This window comes from Lepisma saccharinum, chromosome 5, assembly GCF_977018435.1.
Source record: "Lepisma saccharinum chromosome 5, izLepSacc3.1, whole genome shotgun sequence".
Classification (NCBI taxonomy): domain Eukaryota; kingdom Metazoa; phylum Arthropoda; class Insecta; order Zygentoma; family Lepismatidae; genus Lepisma; species Lepisma saccharinum.
Genome location: NC_139233.1, coordinates 156,610 through 180,422, shown reverse-complemented (window position 1 = coordinate 180,422; position 23,813 = coordinate 156,610). Strand labels below are relative to the sequence as shown.

At 41.1% G+C, this 23,813-nt stretch overlaps 1 protein-coding gene across 1 annotated transcript in view; it reads right to left on the bottom strand.

Annotated features, from left to right (window-relative positions):
- Nucleotides 1–23,570, bottom strand: part of LOC145987589 (solute carrier family 53 member 1-like) — a 43,669-nt gene extending 20,099 nt beyond the window's left edge. The window contains exons 1-2 of the mRNA XM_083121948.1: nucleotides 23,348–23,570; nucleotides 282–388 (exon numbers count right to left, since the gene is read on the bottom strand). Of these exons, the coding sequence (XP_082978074.1) occupies nucleotides 282–350 (69 nt within the window). The 5' untranslated portion in view covers nucleotides 351–388; nucleotides 23,348–23,570. The remainder of the gene's footprint in view (nucleotides 1–281; nucleotides 389–23,347) is intronic.
- Nucleotides 23,571–23,813: the final 243 nt, after the last annotated feature.

Here is a 23,813-nt window from a genome sequence, read left to right as displayed (position 1 = left end):
CAGAAGAAGACCAGACCATCATGGGGAGGGCAAAAGTGGGCTCTAGGCCACTTGAATGTAATGCATAAGAAATATTCAGAAACATTTATAGTAGAGTAAGAATCACGTGCAAAGGGAGATTGATACAGAGGGGAGGATATGGAAAGAGAAAGAGGAGGTTGTAGTAATCATGACCTCCAAAGAGCTCATCCACGGGAAATTCTCTATCAATGCCACTGGAAGAAGACATACAAAATCCTTTTGTCCAGTTCTTTGTAAAAGTAACCTTATAGTAATCTTACCTCATAGTTTATGTACTGCTTCCTCCATTCTGGAGTAATATGGGCTTGTAGGTGCTCAGCGAACTTCATGATGGATAAAGGTCAGGTAATACTGCCACAGGAAAATCCTGAAAGAACAAAATGCAGTGTTAGGTTTGACCCCAAGGCAGGGGTGCCCATCCCCCTCCCAAAGGGCCCCCAAAAGGTAGAACACCCCCCCCTTATGCCGAATTATTTACTCAAATTATTTTGGTCAGACAGAATTTGCGGAACAATATAATACAGACATATTTAAGCAATATATGTTTACTTTAGGTTGTTTAGCCTCACTTTCATGTTTGCTAATATACAACGTAAAACTGCTCACACTCACTGCCATTGTTAGTGTACTGAACTTTATTCTTAACAGGTTGTCTGCTTGACTAACCTTGTATTAATGCGAACTGCAAGTTACTCCCCCCCTCCTTTCCAAATCAATTCTAAAGGCATAAGAGTGGTGTTTCATTTCAACTCAATCGCCGCAATCACCCACGGGTAGGTAGAAAAACTGTACATAATAACCATAACTAAAAATCCATAACAAATCAATCAAAGAAACGATCCCCCCCATTTCTCACCTGCCTCAAGGTCGTGCTGGGATATGGAATCCAGGGTGCAGAAGGGGTGTTATGCTAAGAGTTCCAACAGAGCCTGGATGCGGCGTTAAATTTAACAGCAATGTTAAACCTCGAATTACCTTAATGATGATTGAAAGAATGCTTCAAGTGTTAATGTAGCATTAAATCGATTTATCGCATCTTTAAAATTTAATGAAGTTTCCACAAACTGGTGTAGAGTGAAGAGACCTTCCAGCGTGTTTACAGTTATAAAAAAGCTTCAATTAATTAATTATCCGCTGTTCTGTATTTCATGACCAAAACCTACCCTTGGAGATGAGAATGAGACTGGATTCTTCAAGCCTCGCCTTTTTATAATTTATGGTGATTTATCCACTACCCCGCCCCCCAAGAATGCCCTAGCACACCATAGGTTTTTCTAGACTTACCTAAAAATTCTCAGACACACCTAATTTATTTAGGGCTAAATTTAACTTTACCTCACATGAACGTATTACCCTCCAGTTAAGAGGAAGTCCACAATAGACAGAGATGCTCCCCCCCAGGAAAATGGAAGAGAGCAAGCATCTCTTCCCCTTCTCTCTCTATCTCTATCTGTGTATGTGTGTGTGTGCAGAGCAGAGAAGAAAGAAAAAGTATTTCTTACTCCCACGGAATAAGAAAGAGAAATTAGAGTGAAGGAAGTAAGGATGTTCTTTCTCTATATATATGTAAAGGAAGAAGGGACGGAGAGAAGCGATTTCTGTCTCCTTCTTTTTATCGTTCTTCTCTCTCTTCTTCATTTCCCATCTCACTCTCTTGCTCCTACGAGAGAAAGAAAGAGGGTTTTCTTTCTTCTTTCTTTCGAAAAACAGAAAGAAAGAAGAGAAATCTCTCTCTCCCCCCCCTCTCTCTCTTTTTTCCCCTTTCTTTCCCTTCCTTTCTTTATTCTGTTTCCAGTCGAGAGAGAGAAACAGAAATGGCGCAACAGAGAGAGAGAGAGAGAGAGAGAGAGAGAGAGAGAAACAGAAATGGTACTACAGAGAGAGAGAGAGAGAGAGAGAGAGAGAGAAATATTCTCTCCTCTTCTTTCTTTTTTCTTGTCCCTGCTCTGTTCCTGTACCTATATGCGAGATCAGACACAGAGAGATTTTTCTTTCATTTCTTCAATTACGCGATAGAAAGTCGTTAATCCACCAGCTCCGGCTGTCAATTTTGATGAGAAATAGGCTATTTTAAAAGACGAAAATCGAGGTCGACAAGCCTTATCATTAAATGACAATTTCGAATAAATGAGGTGATCAATCTACCAATGTCAATGATGTGACAACAATTAAAGTCCAAAATAGCAAAGAAACACGTCGCAGGGTCTGTGGCGTCGGGCTAATGAATCGGTGAGAATTCCATTGTCTTCCACCTGCTTTCGTCATTGTTTGTAATATTTTTCTACCTTTGGGTTAATTTTGGGATCCATGCGGCTTCCATGGGTGATGCGGGCGTTGTCTGTCTTCCGCTATTAAGAGACGCGGTCAAATTCATTATGACTGAAACCCGGTTCGAAACCATGTCATTGTTCCAGATTACTAAATATACAGTAAAACCTCGTTAATCCGGACTAATGAGGGGACAAGTTGACCGGTTTAACGAAAGTCCGGATTGACTGAAATAGTCTAAAAGAACAGTAGAAAGTTCATTAAAACTCCGTTTATAGCAACAAAACACGTTTATTATAGTGGATTTAAAGGGCATAGGCCTAAATATACTAAACAGTATAGACCAACACACGTATCTCTACCACGATCGGCGCAGCACAACGAGAAAACCAGTGTTGCTAATCTGTTCGATAGAAAAATCGCTACAGTGCGCCGAGGGACAGCTGTTCGTAGAACAAAAAAAATAGAGAACTCAGCTCTATCTAAACGTTGAGTTTTAAACGCCATGCATTAGAACGAAATTTGCGTAAAATTATGATGCAAAGAAAACTTCTTCATAGTGATTCATTATTTCAATTTGTGTGATAAATAAAGTTAACAATGTATTATTTTTCCATTGCATTAATTGACCTGGTGGCATTTTAACTGTTCACTCCCAATAAGCTTATCCACACTGGTACTGGAACTGCAAAGACACGTGATTGATACACAACTGACACTTTTTTTTACCACTGGTTTGAGAACTAATAACCTGCGCTGCGAACGTGTTAAACCTCGACAATTGGACCACAAACACTCCTCCTTAAGCAGTATTATTGCCTCTCTGTGATGGGCGACAGCCTTTGTTGTACATTTACAAACGATGCCGGTTTCCGCAACAATAACAAGAATAACAAGAAAATAATAACAAGTAAGCCACACGGATTTTTCTTTTGTTATGAACTTGCCACCAAAGCATGCCAATTTTAACAAAGAAAACAATATGCATCGCATTAAGCAGCAAAAATAACATCTTCCTTCCTTCGTACAATTCCTACAAGAACACGTGACAGAGCCGAGAGTTAAAATGCTCATGTATCCACATAATTTATTTCTTTTGAGCAATACTAAAGTGATGAAATATGAACAATAGTACTGGAGGCATTATGGTATTTAACGTTCACTAACCAAACACATGCACTTTCACATACACACACGCAATACACGCACACAACGTCAAACGGGTCAAGTACTTAAAATAACATTATGGTGCTTCCAATCCAACAAAACTCACAGTCACTTTGTCTTTGTCCTTCCGTGATAGAAATAGTGCTTCATTAATACAGTTGGCCACACTAGTTACTAACTAGCCAATGAAATTTAACTGCATAAAAGAAGCAACCATTACGTCATGCTATATTGCCACATTAACGTCCCTGTCAGGGGTGCCCACAAGGGCGTGGGGATTATGGCGCAGGTTGCGCCATCGAAATTGTTTGGGGATTTTTTCCCTTCAAATAATATAAAAATTAACATTTATATATTTTTCCAAAATATATGTAAAAATTTTACACCTAAATGCACCATATTTAATCCATTAGATGAAGAAAAAGTGTTTAAGAATGTTATCGAAGGGAAGGGGATGGGAGAAATATCCACCTCCAAAATATTAAGCCTTATTTTACACATGGGTTCTGGGAGAATTCTGAATTAAACGTTGGGGGGGACAGTATCCAACTCTAGGTCTTAGATTTTAGTTAGAAGGGGATTGAGCATTAAATTGAGGGGTATTAATATTGACTTAGACTGTTGCGAAAAGTTGTTCGAAATATGTTGATTCAAATCTAAAGTGATAGAATTTTTGAGGTGAAATGTACCTTTCAGGCTGTCGAGCCTCAATGGCAGCCGAGAATGCCACAAACTTGTGACGTTTGTTACTTTCTCCCTATCACCATTCATTCTCATCTATCTCTCTCTCTCTCTCTCTCTCACACACACACACGCACACACAACGGTAGAAAAAGTCACCCGTCCGCTAGGACAGAACAGTGATAGCTAATCTGCCACTGCCAAGGACCAGAATCTCTTTCTCTCTGGAATTCTACCCAATGTCCGATTACAATATTTGATTTATTGTCTGGTTATCGACCAAAACGGTTTGTTGTTATCTTCTGGGATTTTGCGACACCGACATCATCCACCACTTATATCAATCCTCTCAATAAATAGTCCTGGAGTGGGGGAGGTTTGGAGGTCATCTGTCGAAAATAACTTCATAATAATAATATGACGCATTAAATATTAACTTCCTTTGGTTATTTCTTTATATGGCCACACACACACACAATGTGGTATTTGAAACATTTTCAGTGGAGGGAAATTCAAGTAACTTCTGTCGAAGCATTTATTTTTATAGTAGAGTGCAACACACATATCTTTGCCGTTGCGCAGATACAAATTTTCGTTTCGTCTCCCTCTCTCTTAGCATCAAGTGTTCTACGCTGCTCGCCAACCTTCGCTATTGTTGCCATATTGTCATTCCATTCCTGGACACACTCGCGCAAACATAATTGAAAACAATTGAATAGCGCTCCAGCTCGCGGTTCACACCGTTCGGCAGGGACGGTAATGTGGCAATATAGCACGGCGTAGTGGTTGCTTCTTTTATGCAGTGCATGTTCATTGGCTAGCTAGTAACTAGTGTTGCCAACTGTAATAATGAAGCACTATTTCTGTCACGGAAGGGGAAAGGCAGGTAAAGTGACGGTGAGTATTGTTGGATTGGAAGCACCATATTTTTATTTTATACTTATTTGACCGGTTTCACGTTGTGTGCGTGTATTGCGTGTGTGTATGTGAAAGTGTGTGTTTGTTAATGAACGTTAAATTCCATAATGCCTCCAGTTCTGTCAAAGTTGAAATCAAGAACCTTGCATAGCCAAGCTCGGGAAACTCTAAGCAACGTGCACGAGTTCATGCAGGAGGAAGCCAGTCAATGTGTTAGCATCCCAATAAAGAATTTTGACAAGAGAGCAGCGGCTGCGACATTTTATTGTCAATATTTTTCCATATTTCTAACTTTAATACATACTTACTTTTACATATTTAAGGAAAATATACTTAATTTTACATATTTCAACAGGTTTATTTCACAAATTGTTCATATTTCATATTTTTGGAATTGTTCAAAAGAAATAAATTATGTGGCTCCATGAGCCTTTCAACTCTTGGCTCCGGCACGTGTTCTTGTAGAAATTGCATGGAGGAGGCTGTCATTTTTGCTGCTTAATGCTATGCATATTGTTTTCTGTGTTAAAATTGACATGCTTTGATGGGTGTCAAGTTCATAGCAAAAGAAAAAGCCGCGCAGCTTATAGTCTAGTGGCAGTATATGTACTTGTTATTGTTGTGGAAGCTGGCATCATTTGTAAATGTACAACAAAGGCAACCGACGGTCGCCGATCACAGAGAGGCAATAATACTGCTTGAGGAGGAGTGTTGTGGTCCAATTGTCGCAGGTTTAACACGTTCGCATGTTATTAGTTCTCAAAGCAGTGTTAGTGTCGGTCGTGTATTATCTGTCGTTGCAGTTCCGTACCAGTGTAGACGGGTTTTGGGTGTGAACAGTTAGAACGCCACCAGTGCATTAATACAATGGAAAATAATAAATTGTTTATTTTGTTTGAAATCACTCAAATAAGGAATCACCAAGAAGAAGTCTTCTTTGCAGCATTTTTGGTAATTTCACGTATGTGTTAGTCCATATTTTGCGAATTTTTAGTCCATATGTATGTAGCTACATACAAAGCCACTTGTTAGTACATATTAATCCTAGTTCTGGTATAATGCATGACGTTTAAAACTCAACGTTAGATAGACCTGAATTCTCTAATTTTCTTGTTGTACGTAAAAGCTGTGCATCGGCGCACTGCAGCGATTTTTCTATCTGTTCCTGTTGAAGATTGTAAATAGTAGTGCCTTCCGCTCCTCATTTGTTTTTATTTTACTCCCGCTGGGAGCTTCTGGCAAGAACGCTGAATGCTGGGAGTGTGTGATTCGAACAGAGGCATGGTGCATGTCGGCTCGCGGCAGCGGGAGAACATTTCAGCTAGCCTACCAGATGTGGGCCTTTTTGTATTATTTCAGTGTGCAAACGCATTTAATTATTATATAGTACCAAGTGAATTAAAGGACTTATATCATATACGAATTTGTTGCTATATCCGTTGTTCCAGCCCTATGGTAAGATAGACAATATGGCGTCATACCCAGAGATGCCAGTTTTCTTTCATGTTGATACGTGGAAGGTATCTTCAAACATTATTGGTCCTCCGCATTCCGGATATAGTGACAGTTTGTTTCGTGTAGGTCAGTGATCATCAGTTGTGGCAGTGCTAATTGTGACAGTGTTACAGAGCAAACAGTGTTTTTGGTTTGCACGCATACATGTTTTCCGCGCTTTCGTAACGAACATCGTTACAACGAATTTTGCAGTGACCTTGAACTCGGTTGCGATTACAGTAGCATTAATCGTCACGGTACGGTGGAATCAGCTGTTTCAGGAACTCTTGTTTCGTCGTAGGATGATGCATTCTCTGTTTCTTCACGACCGTCGTGGGAGGAGGGATTGACTTTCTACGCGAGCATCAAAGAAGCCAATCGGTGAGTAAGTCTGGTTCATTTTACATTTCCTTCCTTGTATTTTCCTTACCTTGCAACCATGGCCGACATTCAGCGTCTTATCAAAGAGAGAAATGCATGCAAGCGCAAACTCAAACGTATAGCTTCGTATGTTGATACTTACGATGAAGCATCAAGCAACATTCTAACAATCAAGACTCGCTTGGAGCATTTAAACGAGGTTTGGCTAAAATTAGAGGAAGTTCAAGACAGCATTGAACTACAATCAGTCGAAGGTGAACATGACGCGGCAAGAGAAGAAATTGAATGTATGTACTTTGATTTGAAAACAAGAATGCAAACTTTGATTGACAAGCATGTCACAAAGCCAGTTTCCCCTGAAACTAAACAATCTGTATCACGAGGAAGTACGCAGGTGAAACTTCCGGCAATTGCATTACCACATTTTAGCGGTAATTACACGCAGTGGGTGTCTTTCAAGGACACGTTCGTGTCGCTGATACACAACAATGTAGATATTTCAAATGTTCAGAAGTTTCAGTATTTGCGCGTATCGTTGAAAGGCGAGGCCTTACATCTAATTCAAAATTTGCCAATGACAGAAGCAAATTACGCTATTGCTTGGGAGCAACTCAATGAGCGATACGACAATAAAAGGTTGATAGCGGTGTCACATGTAAATGATATTTTACATATCAATCCAGTTGTAAAGGAGAATTGTCAGGAACTTCGTGCATTTACAAACACTGCAGTTAGCTCTATTTCAGCGCTCAAAATGATAGCTGAAGACACGTCGTTAACTGATATAATTTTAGTTCAGCATTTTGTTTCAAATCTCGATCCTGCAACGAGAAGAGCATTTGAACTAGAAAGTAATGATACTGAATTTAGCACATTAGATCAGCTCTTTAGTTTTCTAGAGCACAGATGCCAGGCTCTTGAAAAGATTAATCCAGTTACGAGTGAAGGTAACAAGATAGCAACAAAATCATCTACAAATATGCACAAACAGTACAGTGCTAAATGTCAACAATCTTCGAAGTCATATGTTACAACAGATTCTTCATTGTGCATGTTTTGTAAAGCAAACAAACATCGCTTATTTTCGTGTGAAGCCTTTAAGAAAGCTTCTATTTCACAAAAGTATAAATTTTTACGTGAGAATCGCGTATGCTTTAACTGTCTTAGCAGCAACAATCACGTTTCGGCACAGTGTAAATATGGAGTGTGCAAGCGATGTAAACAGAAGCATAGTACTTTACTTCATGTAGATGAAGGTACATCCAATGTAAACCGGCAACGAGAAATGTCATCTGGGGGTCACGTGAACACATCGATGTTAAACAATACAAGCGATTCTTCACAGCATTCAGATCAAGCACCTCAGGTTTCTTATTGTTCAATTAAGCAGAAAGGTACTTCACAGGTGTTACTTGCTACGGCAATTGTTCAAGTACAAGATATAGCGGGCAATTGGGTCAATTGTCGTGCTCTCTTGGACGCGGCGAGTCAGAATAATTTCATTGTTGAAGACGTTGTTCAAAGTAATCGTCTTAGAAAGGTAAAGCATCGAGTTCCCATTCAGGGAATCAACAATTCGTCAGCTGAATCGAGTCATTCAGTAGAGATCCGTCTGAGATCTAATAATAGCAATTTTACGACAAGTATTTCGTGCTCAGTGTTGCCAACCATTACAGGACTAATGCCTTCAGAAAAGTTTGATGCATCTGAATTGAACATTCCAACAGATATTCGTTTAGCAGACCCAAACTTTTGTTCGCCGGGCAAAATACAGATTCTGCTTGGTGCAGAGGTTTTCTTTACCGTTATGAAGCCTGAAAAGAGAACAAAACCAGGAAATTTCCCCATTCTTCAAGACACAGAGTTTGGATGGATTATTGCAGGGAAGATTCCAGCAACATCTTCTAGCAACAGTATTACTAGGTCATTTTTCACGAGAAAGGAAGATTCTCTCAGCTCGCAGCTCCAACAGTTCTGGATCATAGAGGAGATCCACACGAAACTGCAATCACCAGAAGAAATTGCTTGCGAGCAACATTTTCAGCGAAATGTGACACGAGATGAAAGTGGCCGTTATACGGTCAGGCTGCCATTAACTCGATTTCACCAATTAGAAACAAGGCTTCAACGTCAACCACAATTAAAGGCTGATTATACAGAATTTATGCAAGAATATTACCAGTTGGGACACATGGAACCCATAGGGAATTTAAATGATGTACAAACAAATGACTGCACAAAATTTTTCATTCCGCATCATTGTGTTTTCAAGGAATCCAGTACAACGAAAATACGTGTTGTTTTTGATGGGAGTTCGCCATCAACAAGCGGTGAATCAATAAATAGCATACAAATGGCTGGACCTACCATACAGGAGGATTTATTTTCAATTGTTCTAAGATTTCGAACTCACAAGGTGGCATTGGTTTCTGATGTAACAAAGATGTATAGAATGATAAACATACATCCAGATGATAGGCCACTGCAATGCATTCTGTGGAGAAACTCTCCTCAGGAACTCATAACAGTATTTCAATTGAATACGGTTTCGTATGGGCTTACATCAAGTGCCTTTTTAGCAACCAGATGTCTGAAGCAGTTAGCCGAAGATGAAGCAGTTAACTTCCCACACGCATGTAAAGTGTTGCAGAGTGATTTCTATGTTGATGATTACGTTGGAGGAAGCAGTAGCGTGCAAGGTGCGTTACAACTTTATCAAGATCTTTCAGAACTTCTGAAAAGAGGAGGATTCATCTTACGAAAGTGGTGCTCCAACAGCACTGAAGTACTCAACGCTATTCCAGAATCACTGAGAGAGACTCAAAATCTAATTCATTTTCATACCGAAGGTGTTAAGACTCTAGGAATTTCATGGAATCCCTCGGCAGACACTTTCATGATTAACATTGGAGCCAAGTCTGTCAACATGATGTCACACAAATCAACCAAACGTCAAGTAGCCAGTGTTATTGCCCAGATATTTGATCCAATTGGACTACTTTCACCAGTAACTGTAATGTATAAGTATTTTTTACAACAGTTGTGGCTTCACAACATAAACTGGGATGATCCACTTCCAGAAAGCCTGCAAGTTGAATGGGTTCATCTTCATTCTCAGCTACCAGTCATCAGTGAAATGCAAATACCACGTTTCATCCTAACACCTGGTTGTGTCAAGAATATACAAATCCATGGCTTTTCCGATGCATCGGAGAAAAATTATGGCAGTTGCTTGTATGTTCGTTCAGCAAACGAAGAAGGTTACGCCGAAGTGCACTTACTGTGCTCAAAATCACGGGTCGCCCCGATCAAGAAAACAACTCTCCCTAGATTGGAACTGTGCGCTTCAGTCTTATTGGCCAAATTACTCAACAAGACTCTCCCAATTTTGAGACTTAATATTGACAATGTTTATTTGTGGACAGATTCACAAATAGTTCTGGCATGGCTCAGATCGCCAGCAAGCAGATGGAAGCCTTTTGTATCCAACAGAGTAGCGCAAATTCAAGAATTTACTCAAACTTATCAATGGAGACATGTTTCGTCCAAGGATAATCCAGCGGATTTAATCTCCCGTGGAGTTAAACCTCAAGATATTCATCATCATTCGCTATGGTTTCATGGTCCAGCTTGGTTGCAAGAAGATGAAACGTGCTGGCCATCATCATCATCTGACACAAGTCTTAACAACAAACATGTTCCTGAACAACGAAAGCTTCCTGTAACCACACTGGTGTCTCATCTGCAATCAGAGGCAATAATAAACGATTTTTCTACATTTTTCAAATTGTTAAGGATTGTAGCGCTCTGTAAAAGATTCATTCGCAATTGTAAAAATGCAAGTAACAAACAATGCGATCCACTTACTTCAATTGACATTGAAGATGCCACTCAAACGTGCGTCGTTATGACACAAATTTCGTTCTTTCATCGAGAGATAAATGATCTCACTGCCAAAGGGCAAGTATCCAACAAAAGTATCCTTAAAGACTTACACCCCTTTCTGGATAATCAGGGAATTCTTCGTGTCGGAGGTAGGCTAGAAAATAGCAACTTGGAATTCAGCAGCAAGCATCAAATCATTTTGCATCCAAAAAGTCACTTCGCCCGTCTACTAATTGCATCAGAGCATGAACGATTGATGCACGCAGCACCCCAATTGTTAATCTCATCCATTCGAGAAAGGTACTGGATACCTAGAATACGACAAGTTATTAAGCAAATCATTCATCAGTGTTTAACTTGTTATCGTTTGAAGTCATCCGCAGCACATCAGCTAATGGGACAGCTCCCATCCATCAGAGTTACACCTAGCAAGGCATTTATTATGCCGGACCATACGTCATCAAAGTAGGGTCAATCAGGAGTAAAATCACAAAGAAATGCTACATAGCTCTTTTTACGTGCCTAGCCACGAGAGCAATACATCTTGAGCTAGTAACAGACCTTACTTCTGAAGCTTTCATAGCAGCATTGCGACGCTTTACAGCAAGGCGAGGCAAGTGTTCCACCATTATCAGCGATAATGCCACAACATTTCAAGGAGCGAAGAACGAACTTCAGAAACTTCAATTGCTATTTCAATCACAAGGATTCAGTGAAGACATTCAAAGGTATGCAGCACAAGAAAACTTTCAGTGGAAAAATTCACCCCCACGTAGCCCAACATTCGGTGGTGTCTGGGAAAGCGCCATAAAATCTATGAAGTACCATCTTCGCAGAGTCGCCAAGAATGCTGTACTGACATACGAAGAGCTGTCAACTCTTTTGTGCCAAATCGAAGCTTGCTTAAACTCTCGACCTCTTACATCCTTACCTGACTCTCACGAAGAATTTATATACCTCACTCCAGGCCACTTTCTTATTGGTGGTCCACTAACTTCCTTTCCTCAACCAGACTTAACTGATCTCAAGGAAAATAGACTTTCCAGGTGGCAACGAGTTCAACAGTTTCAACAAAGGATTTGGAGAAACTGGTCCCGAGATTATCTTCATGGTATGCAACAGCGTCAGAAGTGGACAACCACGCAGCCCAACCTGCAACCAGGACTACTTGTGCTTCTGAAAGAAGACAACCTACCCCCATTATCCTGGAAAATGGGCATTATAGAAGAAGTGTTTCCAGGGAAAGACAATTTAGTTCGTGTAGCTGTGGTTCGCACCAAGGATGGAGTGTACCGCAGGGCTCTAAGTAAGATTGTGCCTCTTCCAGATGGGAAGATCAATTAAACTTCCATGATTTAGTTTGGATGCTGTGCATTCCAACGGGGGGGAGAATGTTGAAGATTGTAAATAGTAGTGCCTTCCGCTCCTCATTTGTTTTTATTTTACTCCCGCTGGGAGCTTCTGGCAAGAACGCTGAATGCTGGGAGTGTGTGATTCGAACAGAGGCATGGTGCATGTCGGCTCGCGGCAGCGGGAGAACATTTCAGCTAGCCTACCAGATGTGGGCCTTTTTGTATTATTTCAGTGTGCAAACGCATTTAATTATTATATAGTACCAAGTGAATTAAAGGACTTATATCATATACGAATTTGTTGCTATATCCGTTGTTCCAGCCCTATGGTAAGATAGACAATATGGCGTCATACCCAGAGATGCCAGTTTTCTTTCATGTTGATACGTGGAAGGTATCTTCAAACATTAGTTCCATTAGCAACACTGCTTCTTGAGTTGTGTTGCGCATCGCACGGCAGAAATATATGTGTTCGGCTCTATGTCTCGAGCATAAAAAAGGCAACCAGAAATATGTATTTCACCCCTTCAGGTTTCTTCACCCTTTCAGGTTATGAGGAACAATTTTCGGGGGGTTGATCAATGATTTTGAGGGGATGCGTCCTCGGCCTTGGGGGGGATGGGCACCCCTGGTCGTCCCTATATGTTTATCATTATTCATTTATCTTCATCTTCGCAATTAGCCCATCAAAAGTGGAAGAAAAGCGAAGTAAAATAAAACTAAATCAATCTATCTGTTCTTTATTTCTCTCGGTGTTTTTCCATCTCCTTCTACGACTTACTTCCTCTTTATTTCCGTTCTTCATTCTACTTTCAATAATTTCCTTATTTGCAATGGCGGAGTTAAGGCATAGGCCTTTTCTTCCACTCAACCATTTTTACAGTATGTAAAAAAATAAATGTATCCATCCCTATAAATGTTTCTGAAAGTTTCTAATGTAGCTCTTTGGATGGGCAGTCGTGACTAAGAATTTTTCACGGTGGGCTAGAGCCCACTTAGTCCCCTAGATGGTGATGCTTCTACTTGATTGCTGAAATCAACAAAAACACTAGATACTTTCGGATAAGCTTTTCGATCTTGACAATATTGCTAATCTATTTTGGCGACAGAAAACACTTAACTGCATTTACTTTTTCCTCTTGCGCTGTATATCAAACTACAATCATTGTTTCGTTCAACAATGGCTCTCGTCATTATTTGCCGAATGCAAATTACGCCTGGTGCATTGTTTCGAACAAATTCCAGAGAAGAGAGACAAAGGCGAATAACAAGACTCGATTCATTCTTCTCAAATCTCCCTTTGTGTTTTCCTGTCTAAACAGATTAGTAAGCTTACGATACGTAAGATATATATCCATTGTTACAATTTGGTAGGAAGGTTGCGAGAGAATTTTCCTTCTAAGGTTATTTTCACAAGCTCCCGTTGAAACTTATCGAAGTTTCCACCGGTGTACCATCAGGAGTATGCGGCGCCAGGGGGTGTGTGGGGTTGATTGCGCATCCCTTGTTCTATGAACTGCACCCCTAGATTTTCTGTCGCGTCGTTAGTGACAATAATAATTCACGAATGAGTACATCCATTCTCTGTTAGATTCTATGTAACCAATCAAAACCCGTCGTCGCCTTGTAAAGAAGGGGTCCCGGGTTCGATACCCGATGGAGACACATAGTGGTTCGGATCCCACTTTAAGCTGTAGGTCCAGTCCCGAACTCCCGATTAGCCTTACTGTGCATAAAGTGGACTTAAAACACCAAATCAATCAATCAACCAATCAAAAACAATTTATTTTCAAGCAGTTCTTAATATGCTATTGTCCCTCCCGCCTGTTTCTTGAATTGCAAACAAAACCTATGCTATCAAATTATAAGAACTACTCTGATTTGAAACCCGATATTAATTTTTTTCCCACAAGGAATTTAAAATATAATCAGAACAAATGTAAATTTGTTAATTTCGTAGTGAACAACATTGGAGCAAGTAGCCAGCCAGTTTCCGCAACGAGGGATTCAAAATCAAAAAGGGCCTCCCCGATGGCCCAGTGGTAGCGTCGTCGCCTCGTAATCAAGGGGTCCCGGGTTGGAGGCACATAGTGGTTCGGATCCCACTTTAAACTGTAGGCCCAGTCCCGATTAGCGTTACTGTGCATAAAGTGGACCTAAACCACCAACTCAATCAATCAAAATCCTACGTTGGTTTTTAGCAGGGACGTCATTTATGGGGACTCGTCTTCCCCAATTTTTTTGTGGCTCTAATATTAGGTAAAGGTAAAGTTTCCCGTACACATAGATAGCACCGTGCCATGAAGGCACATTTTGGGGATTTGGTGTGATGTGATCAGTACCACGCTCCGGCCGCCTTTACCCCTCCCCCCAGGTAGAGGACAACACACATATCTTTGCCGTTGCGTAGATACCAATTTTCTTTTCGTCTCCCTCTCTCTTAGCATCACGTGTTCTACCCTGGTCGCCAACCTTCGCCATTGTTGCCATATTGTCATTCCATTCCTGGACACACTCGCGCAAACATCATTGAAAACAATTGAATAGCGCTCCAGCTCGCGGTCCACACCGTTCGGCAGTGACGGTAATGTGGCAATATAGCACGGCGTAGTGGTTGCTTCTTTTATGATGTGCATGTTCATTGGCTAGCTAGTAACTAGTGTTGCCAACTGTAATAATGAAGCATTATTTCTGTCACGGAAGGGTAAAGGCAGGTAAAGTGTGGTGAGTATTGTTGGATTGGAAGCACCATATTTTTATTTTATACTAAGTATTTGACCGGTTTGACGTTGTGTGCGTGTATTGCGTGTGTGTATGTGAAAGTGTGTGTTTGTTAATGAACGTTAAATTCCATAATGTTCTGTCAAAGTTGAAATCAAAAACCTTGCATAGCCAAGCTCGGGAAATTCTAAGCAACGTGCACGAGTTCATGAAGGAGGAAGCCAGTCAAGGTGTTAGCATCCCAATAAAGAATTTTGGCAAGAGAGCAGCGGCTGCGACTGGAGTTCCTGAACGAACAATCAGGGCTATCATGAACGAAAGACAATCTCTTGAGATGTCAGAAGGCCCCTCCACATCATTCCACACTCCCGGGAAAGAACGACCAGCGACCAGGGCGGCAAAATTTGAAGAGAAGAAAAAATAAGCCTATTGAAAATTGTGGTCGAGCGAGATATTCTTTTGCGCTTAATAGTATTGAAATAGCCTAAGAAGTATCATTATTTATTTTATATTTTGATGTTTTACTTAGGAATATATTGATTTTCAATTTCCCGTTGCTGCGTAATGACGGGGGGGGGGGGGGGTTCGAAATGGAGCGGCATCTGCGGCCACCGCCCAGGGAAGCAAAATGACTAGCGCCGGCCCTGGTTCATAGCAAAAGAAAAATCCGCGCAGCTTATCGTCTAGTGGCAGTATATGTACATGTTATTGTTGTGGAAGCCGGCATCGTTTGTAAATGTACAACAAAGGCAACCAACTGTCGCCGATCACAGAGAGGAAATAATAATATTGCTTGAGGAGGTTTAACACGTTGGCATGTTATTATCTGCCGTTGCAGTTCCGTACCAGTGTATACGGGTTTTGGGAGTGAACAGTTAGAACTCCACCAGTGCATTAATGCAATGAAAAATAATATTATTTTTTTTATTTTGTTTGAAATCACTCAAATAAGGAATCGTATGAAGAAGTCTTCTTTGCAGCATTTTTGGTAATTTTACGTATTAGTTCATATTTTGCGAATTTTTAGTCCATAGCCTATGTATGTAGCTACATACAAAGCCACTTGTTAGTACATATTAATCCTAGTTCTGGTATAATGCATGACGTTAGATAGACTTGAATTCTCTAATTTTCTTGTTGTACGTAACAGCTGCGCATCGGCGCACTGCAGCGATTTTTCTATCTGCTCCATTAGCAACACTGCTTCATTAGTTGTGTCGCGCATCGCACGGCAGAAATATCTGTGTGGGACTCTACCCGTTGATTGGAGGCTGGGTGAGCCCCAGACCCGCTTTATGCGGGGACAAGGCCTGAAAATTTCCGACCTTAGATCTTATTATTATGAAGAAACTCTAAAGTTCAGGATGGAGTGCATTTTGTGAATTCCCCTTTTGAAAACTTGGCCGAAGTTTTCATTACGTCTTCAAATCACTTTCCATGCACTACTACTTGATATGGCATATAACGTATGTTTTTGTGTGTGTTTAACATGTAGAAAACAATTTATAAGCAATAGTATATGTACACACGCACTCTTTTTTTCTCTCCCCCAATATTCTAAGATATAAGAAAGAATGCAGATAAAAAAAGCAAATAAAGGAATAAAAAGTTTTTTGTTATTTAGCGTCGCTTTTTGCCAGGATGAATGATAATTAGATGCAAGTGATGAAGGGACAAAATAACACACATGCTCAGAACTCGAACCCGGAAACTTCGGTTGCGATTTCGAAAGTCTACCACTTAATGCACTAGGCCACCGGGTCCGAAAGGCTAGTATTTTTTTTTTCATTCCTGGGCACATATGGTCATGATTAACCTAGAGAGAGATAGAGAAGCCATGTCATGTCAAATAAAAAAATGCAAGTGCAACCAATAGACGAAGTGAGAAAATGCTATTTGAATCGCTCACCAGCCGGCGGGAAACAAACGGCAAGCAAAGAAGTCATTAACCATTAACCGAGATGCTCAAAGTGTCGCACACAATGCTCCTAGCCTCACTTGCTTCCTCGCTGCGAGGATGTTATGGCCAACAGCCACGGCATGCATCATTGACGGTCAAGGCAAATGAAAAATCCAACACTGTAACAAATAGATGGAAATTGAAATGCAAAACGCGCGCGTGGTAAAGGTCACGTGATCCGAAATTTTATCTCTCCTCGTCCTCTACCCCTCTCTTTCTCATTTCCCCCTCTTCCTTTCTCTGTCCTCATTCTCTTTCTCTCTACCTGTTCCCTTTTCTTTTTTCTATTTCCTTCTCTCTCTTTTCTCTATCTACACTATGAATGTAGGCAGCGGGCGAGTACATACTCGTACATAGGCTCACCGAATGAGGACTCACGGGCGGCGACAATCCCTTCCTTTAGACAGTAGCGTGCCATAAAATTTCGAGAATAGTTGCATTGAAAATTATTCTCCCTCTTCACCGTCTTCTTTATATGATCGCACGTCAACAGCAACTCCCCGAACGCAGGAATTGTTTTGCATTGCGAGGGGAGAGAGCGAGATTTTTTTTATTAAATCTCTTTCGTTAGAAATCGACAACAGTATAACTTATTACTCATGTGCAATACAGGGTGTCTATAAAATAACTCCGGGGTTTTGAAGCTAAATATTTTATTAAAAACTCAAACTCAGGAAAAAGTAAATACATGTTTTTGAAGGCAATGTTATCAAGTTTTGTTTACAATTTAGTAAATTTCAATGTGTGTCCCTTTTGTAGCACGGCACACATCCAAACGATAATCCACTTCCTGCCACGTGCTGGCCAACATGTCTGGGGTGATGGGCCTCCCCCATGGCGCAGTGGTAGCGTCTTTGCCTTGTAATCAAGGGGTCCCGGGTTCGACACCCGGTGGAGGCACAAGTGGTTCGGATCCCACTTTAAACTGTAGGTCCAGTCCCGATTAGCCATACTGTGCATAAAGTGGGCTTAAAACACCAACTCAATGTCTGGGGTGATGGTTGTCACAGAAGCGATAATTCTTTGCCTTAGATGGTTGACATCTTGAATTTTCTCCGCATAAACCATGTTCTTGACGTGTCCCCATAGAAAAAAGTCTAAGAGAGTAAGGTCCGGACTTCTTGGGGGCCATGGAATAGGCCCTTTCTTTCCAATCCACCTGTCGCCGAATCGATTGTTTAGTGCTTCTCGCACACGCAAGCTGAAGTGGGGCGGAGCTCCATCTTGCTGATAGAAGACGCGACCCTTCTCTGCATCAATATCACCCAATTGAGGAAAACATAGAGCTCTAGCATGTCACAATACACATCACCATTGATGGTACTTTCGGCAAAAATGAAGGGTCCAATAACACGGTCATGTTGATGCTCAATGAACTCATGAGGCGGCTGTGAGCCCAAAATGCGACAATTGTGTCGGTTAACAGTACCACTGACATGAAAAGTTGCCTCATCGGTGAAAATAACATCGTTTAGAAAATCATTGTTTTCTTCAATCTTGTTCAGCATAGAAACAGCAAACTGTGATCTCTTAGTCTTGTCGGTAGGCTTAATTTCATGCAAAAGTTGTACCTTGTAAGCTGTTAGACGAAGCCTCTCGTGCACCACCTTATGAACAGTCGATCTTGGTATCCCCAACTCAGGCGCGGTTGGCCCTATAGCGCACAGGATCAGTGAACCCCCAGTAATATACGATAATCACCTCGAGAATGAACAATAAACAATGTCTTTACATTTTCACATTATTTCGCTAAAAATTCTACACAATAAGTCATGTATTTGTGCCCGTAATACGGTGAACTCTTTTGCTGAGAAGAAGAAACCGCGATTCGGCCGCCCTGATACAGACCCTCAGTTGAACCCCCACAGGACAGCTCTTGCCATTGTGAAAGCTTCGTGCGGGAGCAGAAGCTCGAGGAGGGTATAGGACAAAATACATGGGAGATGAGATTTGCAGAACCTATGTTCAACCCAACGGTCATGCGCAGTTCGTTCTCTCGCAGAAGGCGCGGGACAAGGCTCCGATTTCGCTGCTTCCTCCCTTCCAGTGTTGCTGTGTGCGGTTCAAGTTTGAAGCGCACACATTACATATTCAATATTCTCTTTGTATCATTTTTGTACTGAACTTCTTGGAATAAATGCAAAATTGTGGCAGAGATGGATGAGTGGAAACAAATAAAAGCTGGAATTAGATGCGATGAATTAAAATAAAGGAGATACATTACCAAAATAGCTCGTGCATGCATTCAGAGGTTTTTCCTTAAAGGTGGAAACACTTCGGGTTCGCGAAAGAGAAAGAATGGCGCGAAGACGTGACTCGCTGTCGCTCGGTGTCAATCGTCTCAAATTTGTTAGTTTTTGAAGTGCTTGGATACTTGTTGGAAAGTATTAAGTGATGCTGCGAGTGAAGCGAGGGATGGACTTTACCTAGGTTATGTCACATGATGCAGTGTAGGCGTTGCTGTCCGCGCAGGTAAGAAATGACCGATAGAAATGCACGTAATTAACGTAAACGAACTTCCTTGTCCACTGAAAAAAAAGCGTGTGCTGGTCGACCAGCCCCAAATTTGAACAAAGCTATCTTGTATCAATGAAAGGGTCTCAGGTTCGATTTCTAGTATGCACATGCCATTAGTTGCCATTTCCCTTTAATAAATGTAGGACCAGTTCTGATTAGTCGGCATGGACGTCCGGAAGGGGAAAAGGGGGCAGCCCCCCATGGAAATTGAATGTAAACCAAAAATTATATATTACACGCATATAATTTAATTTCAGTCACAGTAATTTTTGGTAATTATTATAAAAGCGTTGCAGTAACTTCAGACTGAAGGAGTGTTTTTTGCTCCTCCTGAGGAAAAAAATATATTACTTGCCCCTACTTGAGGACGTCCATTCCAACAAAACTCAACTTTTTTCATAAAGGCACAATTTATTGTAGTTTCAGCCCTAAATTTATTCGCACACCCCTAATACAAAACCTTATACTCCCATATAAAAAAAATTCTGGACAAATCTTTTAAGCCCGCCCCCCATCCTTTTGTTAGGCGAAGGAAGTTTATTTTGCGGAAACTGAATATATGTCACATGACTTCAGTGAACCCCCGGGTAAATAATGCACGAGCCGCGCCTGCCCCAACTGAAGACTGCGTCGTGTCAAGGATTTTTTGGGGCTTTGTACGCATCAAGTGCGAATTCTTTCCACGTCCTCTTCAGAAACACGCGGCCTACTTGGCGACTTTTGTTTCAGAACTTCCAGTTTCTTTAAACGCCTTAAGCCATTGACGAATGATTTTGTCCGAAGACGCAACACCACCATACTCGCGTCGAAAGTTCCGCTGTACAGTAACTTGTGGCGTCGTCATTGCACTGAACTACAATGACTGTGTTCGGCTCGGCTCGGCCACTTCAAGGTCAACGCTGCGTTGCCAACCTTTGTTGGAATAAACTCCAAACGGCGTGAATAAAACTTGATGAGCTATTGATTTCAAAGTAATTAACTAACCTGAGTTACCTAATACCGTTTGCACGCTATGATTGTTTACACACCCGGAATTCTTTTATAGACACCCTGTATATGCATTGAGACGTAGAAAACTTTCGAATTTAAATTTCATTGATTGATTTATTTGGTGTATTTTACTTCGTTTATCTGCCGATTTTGGCTAGTTGCGAAGATGAGAATGACTGATGGCATGATGAAATTGATGAATGGACACTCACAAACACCCATCCCCAGGCCATGATTCGAATCTGGAACCCCTGGTGTTGTATGCTAACCAATCCGCCACGAAAACCGGCAAATTTATATTTCGATATGTTATCTTGCATAGAGATAAATAATAAATTGTAGTTGTGTGCATCATAAATACATTTTTAGAAACTTTCATTAAAATTATATTAATTACCGATAAATATATAATTGCCGTTAATAGTCTAAAAAAGGGTCATGGTCTTTTATAGGCAGGTGTAGGGAAGTGGGAATTGACGGTCTTAGACTTTTTACAGTGTGTGTGTGTGTGTGTGTGTGTGTGTGCAGAGGTTTATCAGGAGAAAGAGAGTTAATGATTGACTGACGAAATGGATAGCTTTCACTTCACACCCTACCCAGGAATCGAGTCATGGAGCGCTCGACGATAACCACTCCGCAATAGAAGCTGCCTTTCCTTTGTTTAATCGAGACTACTTTTACTTCCATCACGCCACTCTTGCACTTGACTTAGATTAGGTTATCGCGTATCTTACATAAACAGTAGCGCATTTCGAGACGGGGGGGGGGGGGGGGGAGCTATCAAGCTTCAACTCTCGACTTCTTCTCACCGCGATACAAGGGCGTGCGGAGAGATGTGGTGTTTTGGGACGTGAAGCTCGGTCGGCGCCAAGAATCATGGTTGGCCATCATCCAGCCAAAATCAAGCTGAAAATTGTAAGAGGCAACTTTTGTGATAAAATTAAAATGAAACAATAGATAACGATGAATGCGATGGATGTTGGTACAATTTTAATTGAATTCGCATAATCCTTGAGTGAGGTGGAAATTTGTTTTGGATTTTGGGTGTCCTGTAAGCAAGCCAGAAAAGGTACAGGCGTCGGGCATGCCCTGGTCGTCCAGTCCTTTCCCCCTCTAAGAATTATGTGGATCTAAGTATCGTCTTCATTATAAAAGTGTTCTGTGTTATTACAAGACAGTAAATTTGTTGAAACGAAAGTATAACATATAAATTGTGTCAGAAGAAAGTTTTTGACGTTTTCTTCAAGTTTTCCGAACTCACAGTCCTTTCTTTACCCCCGCTGGTTTGTTGTACTGTACAATCACTCGCAAGAATAAAAGTAGGAAAATTTCACATTTACTTCATTCTGTTTTTATTTAGGGGGTGGAATTGTGCCTGTGTCAGAATTATTGATTACATTTATTTTACGTCGCCTTTCTTCCAGTTTTGGATATTCGCGACAATGGGGATGAAGATGAAACGGCTGACACAGCACAAGTCCCCCCCCCCCCACCCGTGGCGAAGTGATTAGCACATCGCACTACGACGCCGTCAGGGGTCCCAGGTTCGAATCCTGGCCTGGGCATGGATGTTTGTGTGTCCATTCAACAATTTCATCATATCATCACTCATCCCAGCCAAAAGTAGCACAAAAAGCGAAGTAAAATAAAGCAAATCAATGAAGGAATCAACATCACAAGTCTCACTGGCCGTGAGTCCCGGCGCCAGAGCCTTGCTGGTGTCCCCTACGTGTTAGTGAGGTTATCCACAAACACCTGCAATTTTTCACAAAGGCCATTCCATTTTATCTCTAAATTTACCCCACATGCTAAACCCCTGCCTCTGCTTATTCCTGTTTTTCGTTTAATTTCTTGAACCACACGATGCGGAAGCTGGAACACTTGTATTTTAAAGTTTCCGCAAATGAATACGTACGCAAATAATATGCTAAAAGAATACTTACAATATCCTGCTGAACAAACAGAAACTCCGGACACAACAATAGAAGCTACCCGAAATAAGTTCGTAAATACGGCACCGTGCGCTGACGCTTTGACTCACGATCTTGCCGCCGAAGGTTACGGGTTCGACTCCCAGCCTGGGTTTCTTCTTCAGTTTCCCCATCGTCACGATTTCAACAGAGGTAGAAAAATGAAGAGAAGCAGGAAAAGTACAAATAGAAAACTAGGCCGTGAACAATCAAGCAAATGTGGAGGCGAGATTTTCTCTGAACTTGAACTTTGAGATTAGAAACTCGTAGCAAGAAGCAGAATCTCCCCGGTGGACACGGAGGGGGCTGATGGGGTTACAGCCTTCGGAAAAAAACCAAAGTGGTAAATGGAAACTCCCTTTAAAATGATCTCGGGCTCCGATTACAATTTTTTTTAAAACGAAGGTTAAAAATTGTAATTACGAAATATAGTGTATTCGATGCGCAGTGGATATACATCCAACGCCAAAAGAAATAGTAGGTGAATTGTCCATCGTTTTAATTCAGTCTGTTTTCCACAATGTAATAATCTTGAATTGAAATATAATTGTCAAAAAGCTGAAGACAGCAGAGGATGTAGAATAAAATCAAAAAGTAGTGATTGAAAATTTGCCTACTATTATTTTTGCCGTTGCTGTACATTGCTATCCAGTCTGAGAATAAAATTTACTTAAAACAAATGTTGACAGTCCTCTTGAATAAGCAGGCAACACTAATATACATTTCGTCTTTTAAACGAACAATCTCTACAAGTTGTTATTTCATTTTGATCTTCTTTCTGCTGCTGCTGTACAAGAAAATGCAAAGTATTGTTGTGTATGCGTACATGCAGTTAAATAGCTAGATGTTACGTAAACTCTCACATAATTCAGTTTCGATCCACAAGTTGAATGTCAACATATAGCAATCCAGCAGCCAAGGTTCAAACATTCGATACTCTCCCTCCCACGGCAAAACATTGCAAGGTCTTGTAAAGCCCGACTTCCTGGATCACCCGCTGTTGATAAAGAAACTCAACTCACCTCTTTACTTGGGAACCCTGACCTTCTGCCTGCCTCGGGCGTATCTGCTTCGCACGGCAACAACTCCCACCCACACTCAACACAAACTCACTTTCTCCATCTTGCGAGCCAAGTTCACTTCACAACTTGCGACCCATTTTTTAAATTTTTTGAACGACTTGTTTCTGCGCGTTCGATCACGCCGCAGTGTAATAAGGTACTGTCGGGGCTTCAGAACAGGCTTAACTCTCCCGTCAACTGTTCATATGACGTCACCTTAGGTGATAACGAAGAGCGTTGAGTAATGCGCATACATGCATTTTGGACTTCGTGACGTTTTGCAAGGCGATCGCTTTCAGCTGTGCTTTCCCAGCAGCGGGAATCGCTACATGGCTGAGTTCTCAAAATTGTTATTCTGTTGTGTTTGCACTTTGCCGCCAGTTCCTACTCTCCACATCATGGCCTTTCCGTATTTATAACCCTCATT